Source organism: Aquarana catesbeiana, linkage group LG03 (assembly GCF_042186555.1).
Source record: "Aquarana catesbeiana isolate 2022-GZ linkage group LG03, ASM4218655v1, whole genome shotgun sequence".
NCBI classification, from domain to species: Eukaryota; Metazoa; Chordata; class Amphibia; order Anura; family Ranidae; genus Aquarana; species Aquarana catesbeiana.
In genome coordinates this window covers 317091005-317118607 of record NC_133326.1, presented here as the reverse complement: position 1 = coordinate 317118607, position 27603 = coordinate 317091005, and the positions used below count along the sequence as shown (strand labels likewise).

The 27603-nt window shown below is 41.2% G+C and overlaps 1 protein-coding gene across 40 annotated transcripts in view; it reads left to right on the top strand.

Annotated features, from left to right (window-relative positions):
• The window catches only part of MYBPC1 (myosin binding protein C1), a 173210-nt gene that overhangs the window by 47313 nt on the left and 98294 nt on the right, over nucleotides 1–27603 (top strand). For 7 of the 40 annotated variants that reach the window (XM_073620362.1, XM_073620331.1, XM_073620373.1 and 4 more), the window contains 6 exons: nucleotides 3984–4031; nucleotides 6341–6382; nucleotides 7390–7443; nucleotides 14926–14958; nucleotides 15346–15381; nucleotides 25191–25223. In XM_073620362.1, the coding sequence (XP_073476463.1) occupies nucleotides 3984–4031; nucleotides 6341–6382; nucleotides 7390–7443; nucleotides 14926–14958; nucleotides 15346–15381; nucleotides 25191–25223 (246 nt within the window). The remainder of the gene's footprint in view (nucleotides 1–3983; nucleotides 4032–6340; nucleotides 6383–7389; nucleotides 7444–14925; nucleotides 14959–15345; nucleotides 15382–25190; nucleotides 25224–27603) is intronic. The other 33 variants (XM_073620372.1, XM_073620371.1, XM_073620361.1 and 30 more) reach the window with 18 other exon arrangements.

Genomic DNA, 27603 nt, shown 5'->3' with positions numbered 1-27603 from the left:
GTATTCGATTATTACCAAATGCAAGATCAATTCTTGCTGCCGACCTGTGAGTCGATGACAGGTGAGAATACCCTCTATCTTTTGGATGTTTCCATCTCCAAAGTTCAAGAAGGCCCGCCGTCATGGCCCATCCACACAGGTCCGCCGAGCTCGCCCTGCCCGGGTTGGAGGAGTCCAATGCTGCATCAAGTATCGCATTGAAGTCTCCCATCAGGAGCAGGGGGAGATGCAGAAATTGGGCCAATCGGGTCAACATGTCATATAACATTTGGATCTGGAATGGAGGAGGAATATAGATATTTACTAGTAGCATCCTATTATAATACACATCAATTACCAGTGCCACATATCTGCCACTAGGGTCAGTTATAACTTGGTGTACATTACACGGAATGGACTTGCTAACTAATACCGAAACTCCCCTTGCAAAGGTAGAGTAGGTGGAGTGGAAAGTTTTTTGTATCCAAGGTTTACGGAGAGACATCACCTTACCTCCGTCCAAGTGAGTCTCTTGCAAGAAGACTATGTGAGGTTTTGACTGTTTTAGGTATTGGAACACCGAGGCTCTCTTGAACTTGTTATTCAGGCCTCTGACGTTCCAAGACACTATGTGCAAATTATCCGTCCCCGACATTTGTATGAAAATAAAATAATTCATCACCTTTCATAGGAAACTTTCCCCTCCTATGCAATGTATACCAGCTAGATAAGTGATCTATTTTACCTGAGTCAAACTGGGCCGTGACAAGTTTACTAAACCCTCCCCCCCCTGCTATTATACCAGAGAACAACCCCAACCGAACGTAGAAAAGTCTGGCATGTAGCTTTCTCCCAAAAAACGAAAAAATAAAAAATAACGTGGACATCTGCCGTATACGGCGAAAGTCTGACAGCTCCTCTGATGTAGTGTTCGTCTTCCTTCTAGATGCTCCGGGTAAAATGTTCCTTGGAGCTTGAATATGTAGAGAAAAATAAGGGGACTTACATGACAGGAAGCCTTAGCAACGATCCCTCCGCCCGCTGATGTGTTTAATGTCAGGTGTGACTGGATCGGGCTCCATTAAATGTCCTTCAGGAGAGTCACTTCGCCCCTTTGGAAACTGGGGTCATGATATTACTGAGCCTCTAGGCCCTGTGTTGCTATAGTGTCTCCTTGCAATGGTGATGGTGCTTTCAGGGATGATCATGAATTCTCTCTTCCACTTTCTGGCTGTGTGACTTATCATCCTGGTGCTAGAACTGCCGCAGAACAAATGGCAGTTTTCAAACTCCAACAGTGGGAATGAATTTAACAACAATTACTTTTCTTTCAAGCAATGACACCATTAAAGAGGGTGAACTGTAACAGTCTATTCAGTTGGCCTTTTCCCCAATATTGGTATTAGGAGAGTTCTTTGTCCATCCATTCACATGCTTCAGCGGGGTTATCAAAGAATCTCACATTGCCTTTATGCTGTATCCTGAGCCTGCTGGGATATAGCATACTGTATTGTACCTCCTTTTCCCTTAAGCGTTTTCTTATATCATTGAAGGAGCGACGCTGCTGTTGCGTGGCTGCAGAAAAGTCAGGGAATAGCATTATCTTGGCATTTTCAAATTTGAGTTCTTTGGCTTTTCTGGATTGCGTCAGGATCATGTCCCTATCTCTGTAGTTTAGGAATCTCACCAAAAAGGGTCTAGGAAAGGCTCCCGGTGGTCTTTTCCCAGTGGGAACTCTGTGTGCTCTTTCCACTATGTAAGTGGGGGGTAAATCTTCCAATGAGAGTAGCTTTGCGAAGAAATCTTCAGCGAATAACACTGGCCTGTCTCCTTCTGCACCCTCTGGAAGGCCGACCACCCTAATATTGTTTCGTCTTTGGCGGTCCTCAGCGTCGTCTGCTCTGCGTTGGAGGGAGTTTACTAGGCCGCGGAGTTCAGCAAGTTGATTACTCTGAGTGTGGGATGTGTCTTCAACCCCGGAAACCCTGTCTTCAACTGTGGTCAGCCGACCTCTGATTTTGTCAAGATCATGTCTGATCAGAGTGCATTCAGCTGATAAATGATCAATTCTCCCCATTAACTCAGACTTACTAGCGCTGATGGCTTCCAGGATCGGTCTTGTGATCGCCTCTGCATCCACCGCCACAGACTGCTCCTCTATTCCCTCCGTATTAGCCAGCAGCTCCTCTGTGTCCTCTGTCTGCGCCATCATGGAAGCTGTGTGCTTGGCGCTCTGTGCAGGCTTCCGGGAAGACAAGATGGCGGGGGCGGAGCCTCTGTCCGTCCCCTTTGTGGAGCGAGTCTTGCGCTGTTCAGTGTGGCCCTTCTGTTGCAGTTTGGAGGCCGCGGAAGGCATCTCTGTGAACCTCTCACCTTCCCCCAGGTGCCGGTTAGGTTTTAGAAAGGATCAAGGTGCTCCAATAATGCGGATTTTGCTCAGGATGGACGGAGCTCTGTAGAAAAGCTAGCTGCCTCGCTCACATCCGGCCACGCCCCCTTCCTCCATCTGCATACTTGAAGCTCACTTAGACACTACAGACATCTCAAATCTTCTCTGCTGTCTGCAGAGGTGGAGACATATGTCAGTCACCACTTAATGATGGGAATTAGTCTGCAACATTGTTATTTGGGTCACGCACTGCTTTGAGCATTCATATTTCATCCAAGATCAATATTTATGTACAAAAAACATAATATGTAAAGCGCTGCGTAAAATTGATGGCGCTATATAAGTACCTTAAATAATAATAATATGATATGAAAGTCTATAATACGACAATGGTAGTACTTGCAATAGGAAAAACTACTGAATGTACAATGCGCCATTTAAAATCTTTGTGTTCTTTATCATTTTTTGTCACAAATACTGCCAACTTGCTTTGCATATAAATATAGCTGTGCCTTCCACTGGGCAATGTTGCTTCTCTTGTAGACTTTCTTACATTTTTTATATGCCATTGTATGCAAGATTGAATGCAATAGACACCCAAGGTGTAATCAGAAATGGTCTTCTGAAACCTGATGGGTGTGAGGCCTCAATTTATGATTATTGGCCAATCATATCATTCTCTTTTCCATGACTACAAGGATAATTTCCACCCTGAATTCTTCCCAATATGTTGTCATAACTTTAGTCATAAAAGTGCCTAAAGTGGTTCTTCACCCTAGAAACACAAAATGAAAAGTCAGCAGCTACAAATACTGTAGCTGCTGATTTTTAATAATGGGTCAATTACCTGTCCAGAGATCCAGTTTAGCCTTCACCCAAGCCATCTCTTCGGCAGCTAGCGGCACATACACAAGATTTTCTGTGCTTTGTGAATGGTCCCAGAAGGCTGTGGAGGAAAGGGGGCCAAACTTCCACTTGGATCCCCATGGCGATCTGACCTGAAGTGCAAGCAGGTACCAGTCAGCCACTCCCCCCGCCCCCCCAAGAAAAAAGAAGTGCCAAAACTTAAAGAGGATGGAGAGGGGAGGAGGGCGATAAGTGGAACTTCCCCTTTTGGGTGAAGGTCCACTTTAACTGCCTCCTGTCTGGTAATGTTAGGTTAAGTTAGAAAGCATCCTAGCAGTTTTCTGTCTACAGTAATACAGAACATCAGAGGACTGGTAATAGAAAATGGTACCTGCAGCTGTTACTTTCCCTCTGGAAACCAGGACTACTGAGGCCCAGCACCACTGCTTATTTGTTAGTTAGTTAGTTAGTCTTATTAGTTAATGATCTGTCTATTGGTGGCAGTCTTGATAGTGACATCCCATATTTCCCTTTACAACACCTTTAATACCATTCACCTGTGTTGTTTATAGTTTATTTTTTCATAAATATCAAAATAACCAGTAAAATTTAAATTGCAGGCAGATTTAGGACTTCATGATTTTGCTTTCAATAGTTGGGTGATCTTATTTCTCCATTTTCTATTATACGATGTTTCCTATTTTCAAGTGTATGGTATTAGTTGGAGAAAGGTTACTGGTTAAACATGAACACCTAATCTGTTCCCTAGCAGAGGAAAACCTAAAACCTAATGATGATGTTCCAGAAAAGGTGACAGGTGAGTGAAGAATGGATGTTCTGTGTTTAAAGAATAGTGCTTGCCTTGCGTTAACTAGACCTTGTAGTTATGTAATAGTGTGTAGTAGTGATATAGTTTGCATTTAGCATACTTATTATTTGTATGCATGTCACAAAACAATAGAGAAATACTGAGCAATAGATCAGTCTTTTCTGTAGGTCATATTGCTTGTGAATTTAAACAAGTAAATATATAATCTAGTAATGTAAAGTGCCTTCCATCAATACCCTTAAAGGGTCAATCCACCCAACAGTGAAATTTTACTGATAAATGGCATCGGGTGGGCTCAGTGTGCCTTACCTCTTATATGTCTCCCTGTCATAATTTTTACTTCATATTCTAGTCCACCTAGGAATTTTGTGTGTTTCCACCCATCTTTGTATATTCCAACAGCTTCTTTTGCAGTCATTATAATAATAATATAAAATAAATTAAAAATGCAACAGGGAGAGTGGGGCCCATAATATTAGCCATAGCAGATGTGCAGACCTAGGAACTCCCACCAATAGGATCCCTAATAGAGATAGGAAACTGTCAGCTGGTTTATCTGCACTTATCCAACCAAAAACTGAAATATGGGTTGATTGATTCTTTAAATTCAACAGTAAAATGTTACAGCATGCCAAAGATCTGCATGAAGTTATAGATAGAGCTCTTGCTATTCCAAAACTGCTGTGTGCGTATAGGACTTGTGTTGATAATAGAATTGCTCAATGGGAAACTTTTCAGGTTGTTTCTGTATGCAGAATGATTAAATCAAAGAGCAGGCCCAAACATGGTTTAAAGTCACTGGCCAATTTACATTTTTGACTTGTTTTGCCTGTTTGGAAGGATATGCCATGCTCACATTTCTTCAAACAGAGCTTTGTATTTAGTTAGCAATTATATTACCATCATTGTATTGAGCTGGGAAATTTGTACATTGTAAATACAGTAAAGTTCCTACATAAAGTGGTAGTAAACCCAAAATGTTTTTATTATGTAATTGTTTCTAAAACTATTATCTGTAACTGTTCGCTCAACCTGTCAGTACCATATTCTTTACTAGTAAATACCTGGTTGATGTTCTGTTCCCAGGACTTCCTTATTTAGAGTGGCAACACTATTGCAGCTAATCCTCTGTTTTCTGCATTGCCACTCTCAGTGCACATGCCCTGATTTTCCTTTGTGAGAGTCCTGTGCACTTCTTCTTTTCTCCTCTAGAAGCCGCCCTACTTGACATTTTTCATTGGGTTGCGGGATGACTCCAGCAGGTTGATTAACACCTTTCAAGACAGATCCAGCAAGGTTATTGACAGAAGCTTCTTCTCCCCTGCTAACTGTCAAACTGCAGAACCTCTGCAGAAATCTCTACCTATGTAAACATGAGCCAAATGTCTCTGTGCATCCCTGGGAGGAGTAAGGGAACTTTTTGCAATGATATCTGTAGGTAGTGTCACAAGTTGCTTGCTAGCTCCACTTAATCTCCACTTAATCTCACTTAATCTCACTTAATCTCAGTGGGGAGCAAAGTTGAAATTACCATGCAACCATAGCACTTTACATTTTCAGATTCCCCTTTACATTTCCTTATACTTATCTGCAGTACCACTCTTACCTGTTCTCGTGCAACATGCTGACCCAAGGAAGACAAGACAAAGTAGCATAGACACTTGTCTGTTATATTCTGAGAGCTGTTCAATGGAACATGTAATAACTCGTGCAAGTCAGCTGTGATGGGTTTTTTGTACAGCAGGAGAAAAGGAGGATACACTAATGAGAGAGGTACATGGTTTTTTCATTCATTTGGGTCAAAAAACAAGGAACAAGTAACCTGAGCAAGGTTGTGTGTCCCCTGGGACAGGCATGCAAAAAACATCAAAGTTACTATGTGAGAAAAGGATGTAAGCCTGCTAAAGAATGGTTATTGGACTATTTTGCTTTTTGAAGGTTATCCATTTAAAATCATTTTTATAGCGACCTGCTCCATGTTCAGGTCTGTGATCACAGAGGAAATTCTTTCAGTACCAATTTTCTTTGTAGCCTTGAGTTCTCATATGACCATGTTGGTTGTGTGTGCACCCCAAAGAAAAGGATTCTCATTCCATATTGCTCAAGTTCTCTTATTTCTAGAGGGCTGAGGATTCAACCAACATGGAGGGACAGAGCTATGCTTTATACTTGCTTTTTATCTGGGAATGATGTCAAGGTTGTTGTCATAAGGCTAAATATACGGTATAATACATGCATCATAAAAGCTACAAAGACATATCATTTTCAATATGGAAAAACAATTACTTCCTGTACAGAGCCAAACCAAAATATGAATACAGAGAATGGAAAGGCGAAAGGTGAGTAAAACAGCATTGTGTTGTTGCATCTTATAGTAGTTTATAGACATGTGCACACTGAAATATTTCGTTTCGGAATTTCGTTTTCGTCCGAAAAATAAATGTATTTAGTTACTCCCGAAATTCGTTTTTATTTATCTCGTTTTTCGTTAAAATTTGCATTCGTCCGAAAATCCAAATTAAGGTCGAATCTGTCATTAAAGGCTTATGGTGTCTGTCGAATGTGCAAAGAAGATTCGACGGAGCAGCTAAACTGTACAACGCTGTATAGTTTACCTGCTCCGTCGAATCTTCTTAGAACTTTCAACAGACACCATAAGCCAAAGTACGTGTGTACTTAGTTCTAGCTATTTTACTGCTCCTCCTCTTTGGTTACAATCAGCCAATGACATTCATCATCATCATTATTTTTATTCATCTTTTCTCCCCTACGTCGAATCTTTTCTCCCCTACGTCGAATCTTTCCTCCCCTACGTCGAATCTTTTCTCTCTATGTCGAATCTTTTCTCTCTATGTAGAATAATCTTGGACTAATAGAGCTAAGCTTAGGCACATTCGACCACAGGTTTGATGGACACAGATTGTTATTGTCATCATCATGTCGAATCTCCTATCTATATCGAACTGTTGTAGCAACGAAAACGAAAATAAAGCATTTGTTTATGTCGGATCTTTCGTTTTTCGGACTCTACACTTTCGTTATCGTTTGTTAAAACGATAACGAAAATACCTGAAATTCGGACGAAAATGCATTCGGACGAAAACGAATGCACATGTCTAGTAGTTTAGTTTTGGTCTCCTGGTCTTTGAATGTCTTAGAAGAGTAGTTTGATTACGGTGACGTTTTTCTCAATGCATTTGACATACACAACAGATGCCTATTGTAAAGGCTAATATTAATTAAAAGTATTAAAAGTATAAAATAAAAGTAATGATTAGTTAATTTGAATATGTTCCTTAATAAAAACTGGACATGAATGTTATTTACAATTTACTAAAATAATTAGATTCCCATGCCGAAGAAAACAAGCCTAATGGGAAGGAGCCTGAAAAGGCAAAAGGTGAGTGGAATGGAGGAATGTTCAGAATACCATTTGGCTGACACCTATTCATGGAATTTATACAGCTGTACAACTCCAGTCCTTGAATACAATACACCAAGTTTTAAAGCACAACACAATAGTTTCAATTCACAAAACCTTAAACACAAGGATAAAAACCTTTATTTTTTTATTTCCAGATCTCATTTAATTTTGCTCAAACTAACTGTCACATGTTTGAAATAAACATACCCCAGCAGTTCTGGATGTGTGTATCCTTATACTGTCATGTTGGGTCCCAAGGCCCACTCCATAGAAGCAATGGTTTCCATACACTGCTCTGCTAACTATCCTGAAATTAAGAATAATCCTCTTATTTTGGGGATGAAACCAGACATGTAAATACCTTTCATTCTAGGAAAGATTTACTGTCCTGTCACTTTTTTTGAAAATGAGGATCTTATCTTGATGTGTTAGCTTTGTGAATTGAACCTAATGCACAATTCCTATTATGTTGCTGCATACCACCCAACATCATAGGAAGGAAAATTAATTAAGCCTTATCCAGTATTATTCTATTATATTTACAATAAAAAACGACCATGTAACATACTCTGATACTTCGGGTATTAGGCCAAATATAGCAATATTGGACATGTGTTGAGGCCTACAAACTCCTCAAAGACTGAAGTTGTTCTGCCATGCTAAATGCATGCCATATAGTGTGAAGGAAAAGAGTGTGCAGTGTTTTTTCTTAAACAGCTGTCTGTTTAAGCATTTCCTCTCTGTACAAGATCAGCAGAGGATTGTCAGAGTGTCCCAGTCCCCAAGGTTACTATCAGGTCATTACTCTTATTTTTTAGGTGAAACAATCATGTTCGTGCTTTTAAAAATGTTACTGCTTAAAGTTGAGCTCCAAGAATATCAATTATTGTTTAAGTACAAAAGCCATGCTTATTTTAATTTGAATTTTGCTGTGCTTTGTGTATTTCTCCCAGATATGTGTAGTAAACCAACTTCCTGTAATAAAGGCTGGTCACTGCTGCTCTTTTTCCTTGTGCAGGGTGACTAGTCTCGCATCATCCCCCTCCTGTAGTTTTTGTGTAGGCAGCCTGTAGGGAGGAGGACCTTCCCATAGTTCTCATTTCTGCACAGACTATGAGAAGCACAGCATTTATATCCCTGTAGCTTTTACAAGGTAATAAATGGGCTGCAAAGGCATTTAGTGCTCACAAAGAGGATTTATATTTTTTGTTGCTAATAAGGAATATGTTTCAATGAAAATTTTTTGTGCTTGGAGTTCAGCTTTAAAGTGGACCTTGGAAAAATAAAAACCTATGGTCTACCTGCTAGTCATCTACAAAAGCACTTGGTGTAAAAAAAAAAAAAAAAAGGTTAAAAATAAAGAAAAAAAAAAGTCCAACTTCTATCGGAGCGACTCCAGTACACACAGGCCGAATATCAGCCGGTTTCTATTGAACCAGCCGATGCTGCCCGACAATCGGCCTGTGTGTACTAGGCATTTCCACATGAGAATTGCCCTCCTGGATTGTGCAAGGTCCACTTTAACACACCTGTGCAACTATCTAAAAGTGTGAAAATATGTTAATTTGTTCTTTGCTTGGAGAAGCAGTGAACTGTGGAATTCTGTCTGCAGAGTAACAGTTACATAGAAAAGAATAAGGCATGATGTCGAAGCTTAAAGTAAACTTGTACTTTGTCATTGTTGGGCAAAGCAACCTAAAAGCAGACCCTCATTCAAAATTGAAAGTACCTTTTATCCCCTTTCCCACCCTTGCCCCTAATATAATTGAGCAGGGTTTTTTTTCACTTCCTCAGTTCTTGCCTAGGCCCCAACATCCTCCTGGAACTTGAGGCTTGAATGGGTACAGCACAGGGTGTTTGAAAGTGGGCGTCTGTTGAAAGACACATTATAAGTTGTTTGAGGTGGTGATAAAATCATGCTTTGTGAGATAAGATAACTAAAAAATGTTTTCAGCCTTAGCATTATTTATGTTAGTAAGTCTGCAATTTTATTTTCATCTTAGTGAACTGCACCCATGGCATGTTAATAAAAGTGTTAACAAAGTGACAGCACTTAGACCCTGAGCAGACCCTGTTTAATGAGCATCCGTCAATGCGCCAGGTTCTGGTGTAATGTTACCATTGCATGTTAGTAAACATTATGTCAGTCATCGCTTACTGCATGTCAAAGTGGCCAGACCACTTGTGACATGAATAGTTTACAAGGCGCACAGTTGTATATTTTAAGAATTCATTTTATCATGTGTTATTCTTGTCTGCACAATTATTAGCTTTTCTGCTTTTAATTACTCATGTATCCATCATTCCTTTCTACATCTGAATATATAAAAATTCATGTACTTGTGTTTTTGCCAGCAATACAAGACTTCTTTTATCCTGTAATTTGTGTTCTTTTTTTCTTCTTCAAAAAGTAACACATTCTGGATTCTTAGGAGATCGAGTTATTAACTATATCCTTTCTCTTATACAAATGAAACAATTTATTGAGGAACCAAATCTTAAAGGAACATTTCTGAATACTTGTTTGCTAAGGAAATGTGGTGTTTTCAAATTCAACAATTCCAATGATAACTTTGTGTTATCTCTTTTTATTTTTTTTTTTGCAGCCTAAGTAAAAATGTGTATTTGTTCTGACACCCTGAAAATGTGAATTTCACAAAAGACTCATTAGGGTTAAAGTTAGTTGTGAACTCCTTTAGTGATTCAAACTCTGGCCTAGATGGTGAAATAAGTATTATATTAATATAGGTTATAACCAGGGCCAGAATTATTTTCCATCCGCCCTGGGCCAACTGTCTTGTGTTGCTCCCTGCTACTCTAGGTAATGGAGATTGAGATAACTTGCCCTTGCCACGTCATTATACCCAGAGCTGATAACTAGAAGCATAGGGTAAACTCTCACCCTTCTCTGTTAGCAGTTCAGTTTTACATTTATGGACCCAGAGTGAATGAACTGTAAATAAACTGTACACTATTCCAGCAAAAAAGAAAGCCTAGCTGAATTGCAATGACAAGCTGGATGGCAATCCGACACTTTGATGTGAAGGTAATCTGTGCTGATCTTGGAAGCCCTCCTGCTCTAGATCAATGTTTCTCAACTCCAGCCTTCAAGTACCCCCATCGGGTCATGTTTTCGGGATTTCCCTTAGATGAAACAGCTGTGGTAATTACTAAGGCAGTGAAACTGATCAAATCACCTGTACAAAATAATGGAAAGCCTGAAAACATGACCTGTTGGGGGTACTTGAGGACTGAAGTTGAGAACGATTGCTCTAGGCCATGATCTATGTTGATAATGTTAGCAATCTAGACATGACTGCAACATTGCTTTCCCTTGCAATGTTTTTCCCAACCCTTGCAATGGTTGGAGAAAATACTCATCTCAGACACTCACCTCAAATGGACCTGGGACCTTTCATTTGTCCATGCAATATACTATAGTGCTATGTGGCTAAAATGGTTGTAATTTGTATTGTTTTTTTTACACAATGCACTTTTTTTTCTGGCCACGTGGAAAATGAATACTAATTACCTGGAAACAAATCCCTGGAATGAATGAGGAGAAGAGGGTGATCAATAATTAGTTTGCGGGTACTAACCTCAGTATATGAAGCCTGTTTTACCTTTCTGTCACAAAAATGTATACAAAACGTTTGTAATATTATTCTGCTCCATAATATGAATGAGAACCTTGTTACTCCTGCACAAACACTCTTGTAAGCAGACAAACATCTAATTTGTCTGTTAACCAGTAATTGTTGCATATTTTCTTGTGTATACCTTATTTTGTCTTCTGTGTCTAGAAAAGGATGCAGTTCATACAGGATTCAAAAACAAAGAAATGCTTAGTCTTTTAAGTACCGTTTTTCTTATGTCTACCTCGTACCCTTTTTCTTATGTCTACCTCATGTGAAGCTTTGGTGTTACAGCAGAATGTTTTCATAAGTGGTTTGACTTGCAGTGGCATTTCATAGTGGGTGTGTAACTTGAGCGAATCGTTTTGTTGGCACCTTCTTACAGGGCATAAATCTGTGACCTTTGGTTCAGCCTTTCACAAACATTCCACAATATCATTTACAGTCACTGCTTTGGACTAGTATATTGGTGACACACTTGTCAGAAAATGTGTGCATCAATTCAGCCTCTCAGTTCAAGGTTAATCTGTTCTTATGCCATTTTACCATTAATAGTACAATAAAAATCTTGGGAACTCTTGGTATGGAAGTAAAAACACTGGTAACGTGTGCAGACACCTAAGTAAGTCTTGGTGCATCTCTGTAGTCATGATGCTGGTTTTATTCCAAGGTATGAGGCGAAAAGAAGATGCTTCGATAGGATGAGTTCATCTTGTCATTCAGTTTCCTCTAGGATGTTCAGTGCTTGATTACCAGCCTATATGATCCTATTAATGTTATGTAAAATATATTCTGTCACTCCTCAAGTATCCTGGTTCTTCATTATAACAATTAAGATAGGCCTAATTTTAGAACTAGTGTTCATTCAATGATGAGAACATTCTGCAAAGTACTACATGCATGAATTTGTTGGTCTTAAAGAAAATCTGTCTTGTGCATACAGCAATTCAATGGATAAGTTAATGTTTATCCACTGACACCATTGGTGTTTGGGCTACTGCTATAATAACTTAAGTAATATAAAATAAATAGTGTAGGTAAAACAGTGTTACATCATTACCTGTAATATCCAGCCACAGGATAGTTTCACGAAATTCCACCTTAATGCCGCTTTCTGCAAATATTTAAAGGACTGGTCCATCCAAAAGTATTATTTTAGTTATCTTGAAAAGTCCATTAGCAAGAAAGTCCTGCCATATTTTCCGACCCTCTTCCTGTTCACCTGGGAATAGAGTCGGTTTCTTTGCCTGTTCTAGCTTCCCCTGTTACTCTCTCTATTATATAAAATAAATTATATTTATAGATATATCAGTATAGTTTTAGTTTTGGATGGATTGACCCTTTAAATATAAGGTGCAGAAAAACTATATTCTGTTGCTGATTATTTGTAGTGGCACTATCACTAATTGTGTATTGGACATAAGTGAAACATGTACAATAGGCTAGTTTCCTTAAACTAGCTTTGCTACCTATACAAGCTCAAACAATCCAAACAAATTACTGCACATAGATGTTTCAACTGTACAGGTATAGAATAGCCTGACTGCTGCTCAGGACCTGACCATAGCCAGAATGATCAATGTCATACATATTTTAAGTTATTATTTCAGTGTTTTTGAGTCAGCATTTAAACACATACACTGAGCAAAATTAAAAACGCAACACTTTTGTGTTTGCCCCTATTTATCATGAGCTGAACTCAAAGATCTACGACTTTTTCTATGTACACAAAAGGCCTATTTCTCTCAAATATTGTTCGCAATCTGTCTAAATCTGTGTTAGTGAGCACTTCTCCTTTGCAGAGATAATTTATCCACCTCACAGGTGTGGCATATCAAGATGCTGATTAGCCAGCATGATTATTGCACTTTTTCTATGCTGTGCATGATGTCATAAGCCTAGGCTTTTTACCAGACAAGAAACAGGAAGTGGGCTGTATAAGGTATTTACTGGCAGAAAAAAATGTTTTACTATCCAAAGTTAAAACAACAAAGGCAGAGTATTTAATAGATGGAAAGTTGAAAAAATGATTGAAGGTCCGCTTTAATGCTGTCGTCTCAGTCTATATATATATTGGAATTTTGCACAGTTGCTCGCAAGATTTTATCTGCCATAGCATTTATACACATGATTTGCAAGTAGGATTAACAAAATACAACCAATGTGTAGCACTACAAAAGCAATTCTGCCTATGTACTGAAAAAATATGGCTTTATGTACATGTATAATCAGAAGTTAAACATTAACACCTATATTAATAAGATCAATTAGATCAAGGTGATCTCTTTCATATTTATCTATAAAACATTGAATATATTACACATTACCTCAAATATGTGCCAAGGAAACTGGATATAATTTACATTAAAAGCAACAGGAAATTTGATGTTTTAATGCCTACAGTGAAATTGCAAATATAGTAGTTTAATTAATATAAGTAGTTTATCGTGCCTGGTAATAGGGCAAGCAAATGTCATCTTACCATGTTTCAGTCACATGCAGGCTCATGACTGTGGGCATTACCCTAAGAGTAACCGTAGTCCAATATGTGGCCTGTCAGTAAAGATTAGCACCGTTTAGCTAGAGACTATCACACAGCTGCTTTACCATGCTTTGTAAAGTATGCATTACAAATAGCAAATGTGCCCAGATGTGTTCTCAATAGTAATGATATCAGATTTTATTTCCAGGGAGAAAGCACTGCCTTAAGGTAGTACAATAAAAAAAAAAGATATACATTTTCACAGTTTCATGAGTGAAAATAAAGCAGAAAGTATCCACGTATCTCATATATATCACAAGTCCAAAAAAATAAAGAGTTTAGTAATTTAGGAAGGTAGGCAAAGCCATGCAAATCATTCTTTTTTTCCCTTGGATCAACTGTACATCCAGAACCACTGGTTTACAGCCCAAATACAGACCAATACAATCAAAGTATTTATTTCAAGCTGTATCACACTTCTTGGCCATCATGTGGAAACTTGGGCTTCTATAAAGTAGGGCTTGAGGAGCATGCTATATCTAGAAATGTGCAGTTTAATTGTTCTACTGATAGATTTAAAGTACAGTGGTAAATGATTAACACTAATTAAAAAATAAAACAATGTTTACTTTAGTTTATTGCTCTATTAAACATTTTAGCTGAAAAAGCGAGCTCCACAGAGCTACATAACAGGTTCTCCTCAAAATTCCTGGCCTAAGAATTTTGAATAAATTGAAAAATATAACTGTTCTAGCACGCATTCATAAATACCATATGTTGGTAATGTCCTCATATCAGTTTGAAAGTAACAGCAGCCACAGACAATACATAAATCTGTAGGTTGCCATATCAGTTTGATTTCATGAAGCAGAATTTTTTTATTCTAAATATCTATTGTAGGAAGTCTGGTAGAACAAAGTAATCTGGCCACGTCGAGTGTTTATATACACTTTGCATAAACTGAACCGTTCTGTTGAAATCAGGCCGGCTTTAGTCAATCAGTTAAAAACATATAAGACATGCATATACTGTAAATACTTACAAGAGGTGACAGCCTCCAATGGTTGCCAAAGCTACCAGATGAACAGAGCAAGTCTAATTTCATGTTCAATGGAATTTATTTAAAAAGACTTTCACTAAATCGAACCTTATCCCTTTTAAGACTTGTTATTTTCAGCAGTGGTAGCACTAATTCTACTGCCGGGCCTTGTTGTGCCAGTAACTATCATTTTAATAATAATAATTTTTCAATGCCAGAAAATTGCTTTACATTTATAATTTAATATGCCGCTATTACAGCAGAGCTATTCATTGTGTATATGGTACACATTTTATTTGCAGACATGGAAGACAGTGATGTGACATCGTCTTCAGGTCAGATGTGTGGCTTATCTGAATTTCAATGTGTTCTCCCTTCAATGTGTTTTCTTTTTTCTGCTGTTGTGTACATTCCTAACATTTCCTAGGCTTTGAAAGCTCCCCATATGCTCATTTAATACTGGGTGATGGGTCCTACATTTCATACCTGTGCTGCCATTTACCTTTTCTCTGATCGCTTATTTCTTATTTCAGCCACTGAAGGTCAAAGCTTTTTTTCCCTATAAGTTTGCAGCTTATTTGGAGTGTTTCGGGCTTCCGCATTAACTGACTTTTCTCCTCCTTTAGGATTTGTGTTGCAAATTGTTCAGCTGCCAAAGGAAATATACCACGTAAAATGTAAAATTGTATGCAAAGATTATTAATTCTATTTTATGTTTACAGATGAAGATGATTCTTCTTCTAGTACACCTCCTCCAGGTAGAATGTCTGTTTATTATCGTAATATCTTCTTTCCTAAACTCATATTTCTATTATTATGCTTCTGATTTTGTAGTATTTTGTAGCTGGTTCTTCCTATGTGTAGGGATGTCAGAAACTGCCTCAGAACAACTTCCACATAGTCACCCCAACTATTATTATAACAAGAGAGATAAAGCATAAATTGAACGTATAGCTACAATATATATATATATATATATATATATATATATATATATATATATATTTATGGTTGGAGCCCTATGTCCGGTATGTACATGGATACCACTTACAGTAAAGATAGGACTTACCATCGGAAATAGACCTGAAAGTGTGGACTTACCATATGAAATGGACCTGAAAGTGTGCCTTGGTCTAATGGCCGGTATGCCAAAATAAGGGGGCATACCCTGGTTTAAGAAATGATTATTCTGTAAGAGAAATGAATGAAATGAATAGTTTGAGAAATGCTGTGAAATGGGGATGGGAGGGTGGGTATCGCGCACAGGAAACCGACAAGCACCACAGGTGAGCGGGCTGCTTAAGTACCCCCCCGGGCTCCTCCCATAAATTCAGGCCACCATACTGGCCTTCCTACTTATGGTTGGAGCCCTATGTCCGGTATGTACATGGATACCACTTACAGTAAAGATAGGACTTACCATCGGAAATAGACCTGAAAGTGTGGACTTACCATATGAAATGGACCTGAAAGTGTGCCTTGGTCTAATGGCCGGTATGCCAAAATAAGGGGGCAAAAACATTCAGGTAGGGTTATGATTTTATTGATTTTTAATTACTTATTGAGCCAATTTGGAGAACGCCTGTGCCATCTCTGTTTGTGGGTTAGGGATATACCGGGCGAAGCAGGCTGACTTCCACCTGCCCAGTCTTTTAATGATGTGGTCTGGAACTCCGTGGCGGGATGCCGCGGAGGCTGCTCCGATGCGAAAAGAGTGTCCTGAATATTGACTAGGGTTAAGATGAAGATTGCGGAGAAGTATTCTTATGTGTTCCACAAACTGAGAGGCGTTTAAGGGTTTAACTGGGAACGGTAGAAGGGGACTGCTGTCTGGTTGTTCAGGCAGGAGTGACAGGAGCCGGTTGAGTACGGCGACTGGACACCAGCTGTTGTCGGTTTTGTAGAGGTGAATGTTCGCTCCTGAGCCCGTTTGCTGGGTTTTAGAGACCTCGAGGTGCAGGATGAAGTGGTCTTGGTATCTAAGTAAGTGTCGTCTGCATAGTACTGGGTCTGTGGATTTGTTATAGGTGAATTCTCCAGGGCGCAAGAACCCATAGTACGCTAGATATATCGCTGCTTGTAAGACGATGCTGCGGAGCAGACCGAACGGCGAGGTAGCCAGCATAGTTGACATGTCCCTAAAGATGGGTCCCGTAATGGGCAAGCGCTTAGTGCTGACGACTGGTTGTTGTTTCTGAATTCCCCTTAGAACGGCTCGTATAGCGTGAGATGAGAATAGTGAAGGTTTCGTGGGGTCTTCAAGCGCCATAAAATGTTGAATGCCGGCTAGGTATAGCCGGATGGTGTTGTAGGATAAGGCCAGCTGCGTGTGGCAGTGTGCAGTGAAGGCCAGTACCTGCTTGATACCTGTTGGTCCTTTACGGCAGGACGTGAGGAATTTGTTAAAGGCCTTCCAAGCTGTCTGGTAGGCTTTAAGTGTGTTGTAGGAGAGGGAATGATTTATAAGTTGTGTAGCTCCGTGTAAATGTTGAACTAGTCCAGGGTCAGTTGTGACCAGACAGGGATAGGGGCCGACATCGGATCGGCATCGGGAACCTGCTCGAAAAAGGAGGAATAATTGAAACGTGACAGTGCGTCAGCTGCTGAGTTGTATCTGCCGGGAATAAATGTACAGTGTATATTGAACTGATGTTGTAAAGACAGTTGTACCAACCTGCGCAGGAAGGACATGACTGCTAGGGACTTGGACCTGCCTTTGTTGATGATGTCTGCCGTGGCCTGGTTGTCGGTGCTAAAGACTACAGTTTGTCCTGTCCAGTGGTGGCCCCAGAGTTGTGCGGCTGCCACTATGGGGTAAAGCTCAAAGAGGGCAGATGTTTGGGAAAAGCCGGGTATGATTAGTATCTGTTGAGGCCATGGTCCTGAAAACCAATGATGGCCAAAAATTGCCGCGAAACCTGTGGAGGCTGCGGCGTCCGTAACCACCTGGGGTGAATGGAGCGAAACTATAGGTATGAATAGAGATATGCCATTCCAGGCGGACAAGAATTCCTCCCACATGGATAGGTCCGCTATGGCTGCGGAGTCTAAATTCAAAATCTGATCAGGGTCTTGAGTTTCCGACAGAAATCTGAGTAGGCGTGATACAAATGTGCGGCCTTGTGGAATAATTCGCATAGCGAAGTTGAGCATACCCAGGAGGGACTGCAACTGTTTTTTGGTACAGTCCTTGGTGTGTGTAAACTCGTGAAGGACTGCCCTAATGCGTGTTAGTTTGTCGAGGGGGAGTCTGGCTTGCATTGCGCAGGTATCCAAGGTGACCCCGAGAAAAGTGATGCTATTTGCTGGGCCATCGACTTTGTGCTCAGCAATAGGAACATTGAGGTTTCCAAAAATTACCCTAAGTTTGTCGAGATCTCCTGGGGGCTTGCTGGGTGGTTCTATCAGTAGGAAGTCATCTAGATAATGGATGACTTCATGGCATTGACCCTTGTGTAATAGTATCCAACCGAGGGACTGGGCGAACGTGTCGAAGAGCCACGGGCTACTCTTCGAACCGAAGGTGAGCTTTGTAGCAAAATAATATGTTTCCTTCCACTTGATGCCATGCCAGCACCAAAGGGATGGGTGGATGGGCAGGAGCTTGAAGGCATCCGAGATGTCGGCTTTGGAGAGCCAGGCGCCTGTGCCTGCTTTGATGATCGCCTGTATTGCCATGTCCACGGAAGAATATTTTAGGGAAAACTCCTCGGAGGGGATCAGGGAATTGAGACTGGGTATGTGGGAAGAATGAGGCGCAGACAAGTCGTACACCAAACGCAATTTATTTGAAAACTTGCCCTTGACAAGCCCAATAGGGCTGACTCTCCATGTGTTGAAAGGGGGGCAACTGAAAGGGCCTATCACGTAACCTCGATCCACCTCTGCCTGTAAGAGCTGATCTATGGCTTGTTCGTCAATGGCTGCCGAACGAAGATTGGCACATTCGTGGGTAGTGTGGGGTAGTGAAATGAGGCCGGTGTGAAAGCCTGCTGTGAAGCCTTGGATAAGGAAGGTGGCCAGGGAAGGGGTGGGATGTGAAGTGAGATACCATCCTAACCATAAGAGGTTGATCCGGCTTAGTCACGCCTTCTTGTGTTGCTTGACTTCACACAAAATCCTGGGGTGTGCTCTATGACATAAGGTGCAGAGGTGAAGTAGACGGCACTGGCTGAAGTTGCAGGACCCCTGATTAAAGTTATTACAGATGGCTGCCCCTCCCACGGTTCGGACTGGGCGTCCGAGTTTGTCCACCTGAGGCGTTGGTTCAGGGATCGGCTGACCCTGTACTGAACCTGAGGTAGAGGGAAACTCGAAAGGCCGTCTGTTTGCCGTATTGGCGCACCAGGTGGCAGTGTGGGTGGAAGACTGGCAAATCGCACACAGAGGTGAGCGTAAGCCGGCAAAGTGGCGGCAGAAGAGCTCTGTGTCCATGAGACTCCAATCTGTCGTGATCTGGAACTGTATGAGTCTGGCCGCGGCCTTGGCTGAAAAGGAACGGTGGTAGTCGTAAAAGGCAAAACCACCGTACTTGTGGCCTAAGTCTACCACAGTATGGAGATATAAGTCCAGCTCTTCCCGCCTGCTAGGGGTGGCTGAGCACAGGACATCTCTGAGCATGCCAAAGGCCAGTGTAAACTCTGAGACTGTTAACTTGCGGTTCAATCTGGGGTCTTTAGATTTAAGGACCACTGATATGTCGCCCCAGGAGTAGGCTTTATTTTCTGCCAAATCATGCACGGAAATGAGGAGAGAGGCCAGGTTGACGTCCTTGCCGTCCAAGATGTCCTTCCTGATACTGGTTGGGACCAGGTGGGAGGGGTAGACAATGTGGCTTGAGCCTGAGGTACCTGCAGGAAGAGGTGTCAAGCTTTGAGTTGCCGTTGGGTCGGGGACAGCCGTGGCCGGTCGGGCCTCCAGAAGTGCAACCCTGGTTTGGACGTCTGCGACTGAGGTGGATAGAGATGACACCATCGTGTGTAATTGTGAAATGGCCGATGATATCGACTGAAGGGATGCCTGTTGGGTACTGGGTCCTGCTGCTGGTGGGGGAAAGAGGAGTTTGAAAAGCTCGCCTTTCCTTGCTGTGGCGGGGAAGGGGACACCTCTGCGTCTGAGCTCTGCCGTCAGTTTGGGGATAGTCCATCCCCTAAGGGATTGCACGCTGCCGCTTTCTGAGACCGGAGAAGGTGACAGCGGGGCCGCGAGGTCTTCGCTGCCGGTCTGAGACATGGTTGCTCTGGAGAGGATTATCTTGAGCTTTTGTTTCCTGGTTGACTGTAACCTATTAGGGGTGAGATGAATTTCAAGTTTTTCTTTGATCCGCTGAGTCATACTTACCCGACTTATTCTCCCATTCCCCTTTTTTTTTTTTTTTTTACCTGGGGGGATATCGTCCAACCTGGTGCAGGGTGGACCTACTGAACTTTGACTGTCCTGAGAAAAACGAAAAGGTGACAATTCGTGAAGGGATTGCTAACTGGTTTTTTGAAGCAACGATTTGTATGACAATGAAATGATTCGAAATGTTTGCCTTGATTATGAATGGACTCCATGACAGAGGTCCGGCCTGGTCGTCATCATTGATTCGACCGAGAACCGGGCTCTGGAGCATGTATTGAAATGAGGCAAGTGAAAACATTGGTGCACCCGGGACGATCTGGTGCTTATTTGATGCATCTGGATTCGAATCGGAGCACCGTATGAAATGAAATGAGAGAAATGATTATTAGACCGAGGCTTGAATTGGTTGTGCCGTGTTTGCGACTGGCAACCATCCGAGCTCTGGTATAGGTATGAAATGCTGTTTGGTACCAGCAAGGCATTCCGTAAAGAATCGGTGCATGTCAGATGCGACTGGTTCCGGAACGGTGATGCGTTGTGGGAGCGAAATGGTAGTAAGCTGCATGGCAGAGACATGGATCCATCCCCCGATGTCTGCGATTAGCTATGATCCGGACTTTGAAGCATGTATCAGAAATGAGGCCGAGCCCTGGGGTACGCCACAATGAATCGGTGCATTTCCATGCGACTGGATTCATGTGTGAACGTGATACGTGGAAATGAAATGATAACCATGACAGAAGGTACGAATTACTGATAAACGTAACTCTGGAGCATGTATAGAAATGAGGCCAGTCCTGGGGCACGTCGAGACGAATCGGTGCATTGCCATGCGACTGGATTCATGTCGGAACGTGATAGGTGGAAATGAAATGATAACCATGACAGAAGGTACGAATTACTGATAAACGTAACTCTGGAGCATGTATAGAAATGAGGCCAGTCCTGGGGCACGTCGAGACGAATCGGTGCATTGCCATGCGACTGGATTCATGTCGGAACGTGATAGGTGGAAATGAAATGATAACCATGACAGAGGTATGAATGACTGAAAACGTAACTCTGGAGCATGTATAGAAATGAGGCCAATCCTGGGGCACGCCGAGACGAATCGGTGCATTACCATGCGACTGGATTCATGTCGGAACGTGATAGGTGAAAAATGAAATGATAACCATGACAGAGATATGAATGACTGAAAACGTAACTCTGGAGCATGTATAGAAATGAGGCCAGTCCTGGGGCACGCCGAGACGAATCGGTGCATTACCATGCGACTGGATTCATGTCGGAACGTGATAGGTGAAAAATGAAATGATAACCATGACAGAGGTATGAATGACTGAAAACGTAACTCTGGAGCATGTATAGAAATGAGGCCAGTCCTGGGGCACGCCGAGACGAATCGGTGCATTACCATGCGACTGGATTCATGCCGGAACGTGATACGTGGGAATGAAATGATAACCATGACAGAGGTACTAATGACAGACCATAACGTAACTCTGGAGCATGTATAGAAATGAGGCCAAATAACTGGGGCACACCGGAACGAATCGGTGCATCTTTTTGATGCGACTGGATTCGAATCGGAGCGCGGTAGGTGACTGAAATGAGAAATGTTTTGAAATGATTTGAAATGTCAGAAATGAGTTCTAGAATGTTTCAGAAATGAGAAATGATTGGTATCGAACTGACTTGATCCGATAACTTGCAAATTGCGACTTGCTATGGCTGTTTACTGATGCATATTTTTAACACCGACATGCTAGAAATGAAGCGACGTCTGCGTCGCGGTGCTGTCGAAATGGTAACATATCGAAAGTACGAGCGATACACATTACAATAGTGAAGTGCGAGTAGCGAAATTTGAAAGTACGGTTTAGTGACATGACATGAAACGAAAAATTCGATATACATTGCAGTTTATGAAAAGCGAGTGAAACGAAATTTTTGAAATTACGGTTTAGTGACCTGATATGAAAACGAAAAGTCCGACGGGACCTTACCTGCGACAGCCAAGCCAGCCGCGTGGTACAAACTACGAACGAAAAACGCAGACTTCGAAAGTTTTGAGAACGGTATCGAATCCGGAATTTTGCGAGGCAAGAACTTGCGGACGCTGGTATATCGAATAGTCGGCCTAGTGACGTATATCGCGCACAGGAAACCGACAAGCACCACAGGTGAGCGGGCTGCTTAAGTACCCCCCCGGGCTCCTCCCATAAATTCAGGCCACCATACTGGCCTTCCTACATATATATATATATATATATATATATATATATATATACACACCAGCCCTTTTATTAGGTACACCTGTTCAGTTGCTTGGTAACACAAATTACATGGCAGCAACTCAGTGCATTTTGGCATCTAGACATGGTGAAGACAACTTTCTGAAGTTCAAACCGAGCATCAGAATGGGGAAGAAAGCGATTTAAGTGACTTTGAATGTGGCATGGTTGTTGGTGCCAGACGGGCTGGTCTGAGTATTTCAAAAACTGCAGATCTACTGGGATTTTCACACACAACCATCTCTAGGGTTTATAGAGAATGGTCCAAAAAAGAGAAAATATCCAGTGAACGGCAGTTGTGTGGAAGAAAATGTCTTGTTGATGTCAGCGGTCAGAGGAGAATGGGCAGTTTGGGGTGGTAGAAAGGCAACAGTAACTCAAATAACCACTAGTTACAACCAAGGTATGCAGAATACCATCTCTGAATGCACAACACATCTGCAGATCTGCTACAGTTGCAAAAGACCAGCTCGGGTGCCACTCCTATCAGCTAAGAACAGGAAACTGAGGCTAAAAGTCACACAGGCTCACCAAAATTGGACAATAGATGAATGGAAAAATGTTGCCTGGTCTGATGAGTCTGGATTTCAGCTGCGACATTCAGATGGTAGGGTCAGAATTTGACTTAACAACATATCCAGTGAACGGCAGTTCATCCTGCCTTGTATAAATAGTTTAGGCTGGTGGTTTAATGGTGTGGGGAATATTTTCTTAGCACACTTTGGTCCCCTTAGTACCAACTGAGCATTATTTAAATGCCACAGCCTACCTGAGTATTGTTGCTGACCATGTCCATCACTTTATGACTACAGTGTACCCATCTTCTGATGGCTCCTTCCAGCAGGATAATGCACCATGTCACAAAACTTAAATCATCTCAAACTGGTTACTTAAACATGGCCATGAGTTCACTGTATTTCAATGGCCTCCACAGTCACCAGATCTCAATCCAATAGAGCACCTTTGGGATGTGGTGGATATATATATATATATATATATATATATATATATATATATATATATATATATAGCAGATTTTGCAAAGCCAAATATTGTTTAAAATTGGTTACTTCTAGGGTAAAACTGAGGGTCCTAATATAGATTTTGTTTTTAGGCAAGTTAGTCCTTTCCTATGAAATCTTGCTATTTTCAGAGGCCCAAAAACTGGACATTTGAGAACTGAGAGTAAGTGATACCTAACCGTACAAAACGTTAAGAAATAAAAAAATCTTATGGTGACTAAAGACATGAGTGGCTAATCAATGACCAATTTCTTAGCTCATGCAGGCCCTCCTCTCCATTACAAAATGCAATATGGGTGATTAAGAGGTACCCACATTACATTAATGGATTTTTATGTCCTACTTATGCTAGTTTGCCCTGTATATCTAGTGCTGGTTCTCTTTTTAGTTTCAGTTTGTAGTAGGGTCACAGTGTTTAGGAGATTTTTTCACACTTCCAGCATCAGGTATAACAACATACAACTTATCCCCCAGTTTGTTCAAGTCTTTATCAGTCAAACAACGCCTATTGATTGTTCAGTGTCATATGAAGTATGATTACATCACATTACAATGCACATTACAGATTCTGTTCATTTTAGAAGATAACCTGCAAACTTTTACTTGGGTTTCAGTTTTGCAGGTTTGATCTCCAACTCAGGGTTCCTGATGAGGATATTTCCTCCCAGACAGCCATGCTTTGTGTCTCCCCGTTGACTTTATAACTGTATTTTCTATATATTTATGCATGATGCTCAGCAGCAGGACACTGTGAACAGTACTGTTCAAAGATGATTAGAGACAGTTTCTTTTACAGCATTTTGGATATTTTTACAAGCAAGTAGGAAACTAAGTCCATCAGAGTAATTAATCCTAATATTCACTGTTCATGTGCACTTTGATTATTACCCCATACTGTCTTAGTGTTCTCTGAGGACAGGTTACTGAACCTCTACCAGCTCTAATAATGACACCCTTTAGCAAATGGAAAGACGCACGCTTAAGAAAGTTTATACCCAAAGGATTAACACTAAGAGCCACCGGAGACGGTATAATTGCTGAATTACGCAAACCTCACATTAGAAAAGCAGGAAATGTAGCCTCTGTTACAGCACATCCCATCTTCTAAACCGTAAGGAACTTATAGACTGATAATGAGTAGATGCTAGACACAAGGATACTTATGTACTGGATACTTGATGAGCTTGCTTTCCTGTCTGTACACTGACAGTTTCACAGGAGTTAGTTGCAGAAAGACTTGACTTTTTAGGCTACTTAGGGGAAACTCTGTAACAAGGTCTTTCACAAGTTGCCTATAAATTAAATAACCAATCAGAGCATTGGAACTTTAACAAACCTCATTACTAAAATTGATCTATGTGAGATTCATTAATTCTGCAGTGAGAGCCTGTAAACTGAAGCTTTGACTCTCCTGATCCATCAAGTCTTTTTTTTAAGATGTTTTTTTTTTTAAGTTTTGTTTAAATATATGGGAACTAGGCAACATGCTTTTTTATTTAGAATGAAATGTATTTAGAAACTGGCATTTAAGTGCTTTCTTTATATGTACTTGTATTGTGCTGAACAGGTTAGGGGTCCAATGGTTCACTTTATGGGTCCACATGGGCAAATAGGTAGTAACTTTTTCCAACCCTACTATAATAGCCTCCCTGCATTAGCTCTTCAGTAATACCTAGAAATGCATGTTCCAAGCCAATGATCTGTAGAAGATCAAATGAATCACAAAATATGGATTGCAGAAATATTGTGCTTATGGGTAGACATTTACTTGAATTCATTTTCAGAATAACATAAAATCCTGTGGGAACACAGGTATTTAAGTAACTTTAGCATCTCCAAATATATATATTGTTTAATTTCCAGCAGATTTTCATGTATCATTGTAACATCCATGTTCTCTTTCAGATGAAAATCGATCTGCAGAAAGGAAAGACTCTGGTAAGTCACTTTCAAATAAATGAACAAAAAGAATCAATACTGTACTTAAAAAACTTAATTTATTGAAATGCAGAATCCATTGCTTACCTTCTAAAAATACTTGTAGCCAGTTTGTGCACGTTAGTACACTGCGGGACTGTCATAGAAGAGAGTTATAAATCAGAGAGAGTAATTCCGCGTACATGCGGTCGGACTTTCCGGCGGGAAATGTTCGATGTGAGCCTATTGTCGGATAGTCCGACCATGTGTGTGCTCCATCGAACATTTGCTGTTGGAATTTTCGGCCACAAATGTTTGAGGGCAGGTTCTCTAATTTTCTGCCAACTTCACTTTGTTGTCATAAATTCCGATCGTGTGTACACAAGTCTGTCGCACAAAAGTTCATGCATGCTCCGAATCAAGTAGAAGGTGCCGCACTGGCTATTGAACTTCCTTTCTCTCGGCTCGTCGTACGTCTTGTACGTCACCGCGTTCTCACGTTCAGGAATTTTGGGCCAACATTTGTGTGACCGTGTGTATGCAAGACAAGTTTGAGCCAACAACCTTCAGAAAAAAATCCACGGTTTTGTTGGCGGAAAGTCCGATTGTGTGTACGCGGCATAATGCCCCATACACACGATCGGACATTCCGACAACAAAATCTATGCATTTTTTCCGACGGATGTTGGCTCAAACTTGTCTTGCATACACACGGTCACACAAATCTTGTCGGAAATTCCGAACGTCAAGAACGCGGTGACGTACAACACCTATGAGAAAAATGAAGTTCAATAGCCAGTGCGGCTCTTCTGCTTGATTCTGAGCATGCATGGAACTTTGTGTGTCGGAATTGTGTACACACGATTGGAATTTACGACAACGGATTTTGTTGTCGAAAAATTTGAGATCCAGATCTCAAATTTTGCGTGACGGAAATTCCGATGGAAAATGTCCGATGGAGCCTACACATGTTCGGAATTTCTGACAACAAGCTCCCATCGAACATTTTCCGTTGGAAAATCCGACTGTGTGTACGGGACATAAGATTAAAGTCAGACTGTGCGTAGTTGTTCTGAGTCAGTGACTAGAAAGTACTGAGGTGAGCAAATCACGATGACAGCCAGGGAACTAGTATATTCAGATGGAAGGGTCAGCAATGGCAGCAATTAAATTGTCTCTTCAAAAAAACCTCACCAATGTAGGTGTAGATAAACTAAGCTGTAAAAGAGAACAGGAAAACATAGATGTGCGTGAACATCGCTCTAGGTCAGTCTCCCATCTTCTCCTCCACTAACACACAGACCAGATGCTGGCCCTGTCCATCACAGATTCCAACGAGCAAAACAATTCTGGTTGGCCGCACGTCCAGTAAAATCACCTTAATTTCAGCAAGTCCATAAAAACATATCCAAAGACACTTGATGATGCTGTTCCCCTCTATTTGTGTCTTTGGATATGTCTTTATGGACTTGCTCAAATAAAGGTGATTTTACTGGACGTGGTAAAGCATAACTACACACTTGTATCAGAGCCTGCCCCCTTTCCCACCCCAAATTTTAAACTCATCTGTCCCCAATCCAGAGAGATATCACTGACTAAATCACCTGGCCATTTGTCAAAATTCTTGCCAGGAAACTTTCTGGGTCAAACTCTATAAGGGGAATTCATAAAGAGTATCTTTCGCACAACAAATGTCAGTGCGGGCAACAAATTCATGTACCTGTTGTAAGGCATTCTGCTATTGGCTGTAGAATTCGCCCACTGACTGCTGTAAATCAGAAGGAGAGAGCGGACCTGATGGGGAACATATATTACAGTTTTCTCTTCAGTTTCTGTTCACTGTCAGCATCATTGGTTGCTAGGAGGCTGTCAGCTGTAAAGCCAACAGCATTCTTAAAGTGTAACTAAAGGGTGAATACTTACCTGCCCAACAGTCCACTACCACCGCCGGCATCATCTTCTTAGTGCCAGTCTTTGGGCATCTTCATTGGCTGGTGGGGATGATGTCACTGCTGCGCATGCTCAAAAGCTAGTCATCCCTGCACTCAGAGACCAGCCCAGCACTGTAAGCTGAGCTGAAAATGAGAAAACAGCGAAGAGGCAGGTAGGGGCATTATATTGCAGAAGAAACATTGCATGTCTCTTCTGCAATAAAAGCTTGGCTGCTTGCTGTTTCTTATCCCACACGGTTTCTATATGCCACCTGCTTCACAGTATGCAGAGACAGGCACTTTGCCTGTTTCTGTATGCCAAATTAGAGTTGTTCTTAAATACCTCCAGTTTTGCCTTCTACGAACTAGAGGTAATTATTTTTGAATTTGGTGCAGTAATAGGGCCATTTTGTAAAAGTGGCAATATCAAGCACTACCTGGATCTGCTGCAAGTGCTGGTAAAACAACTG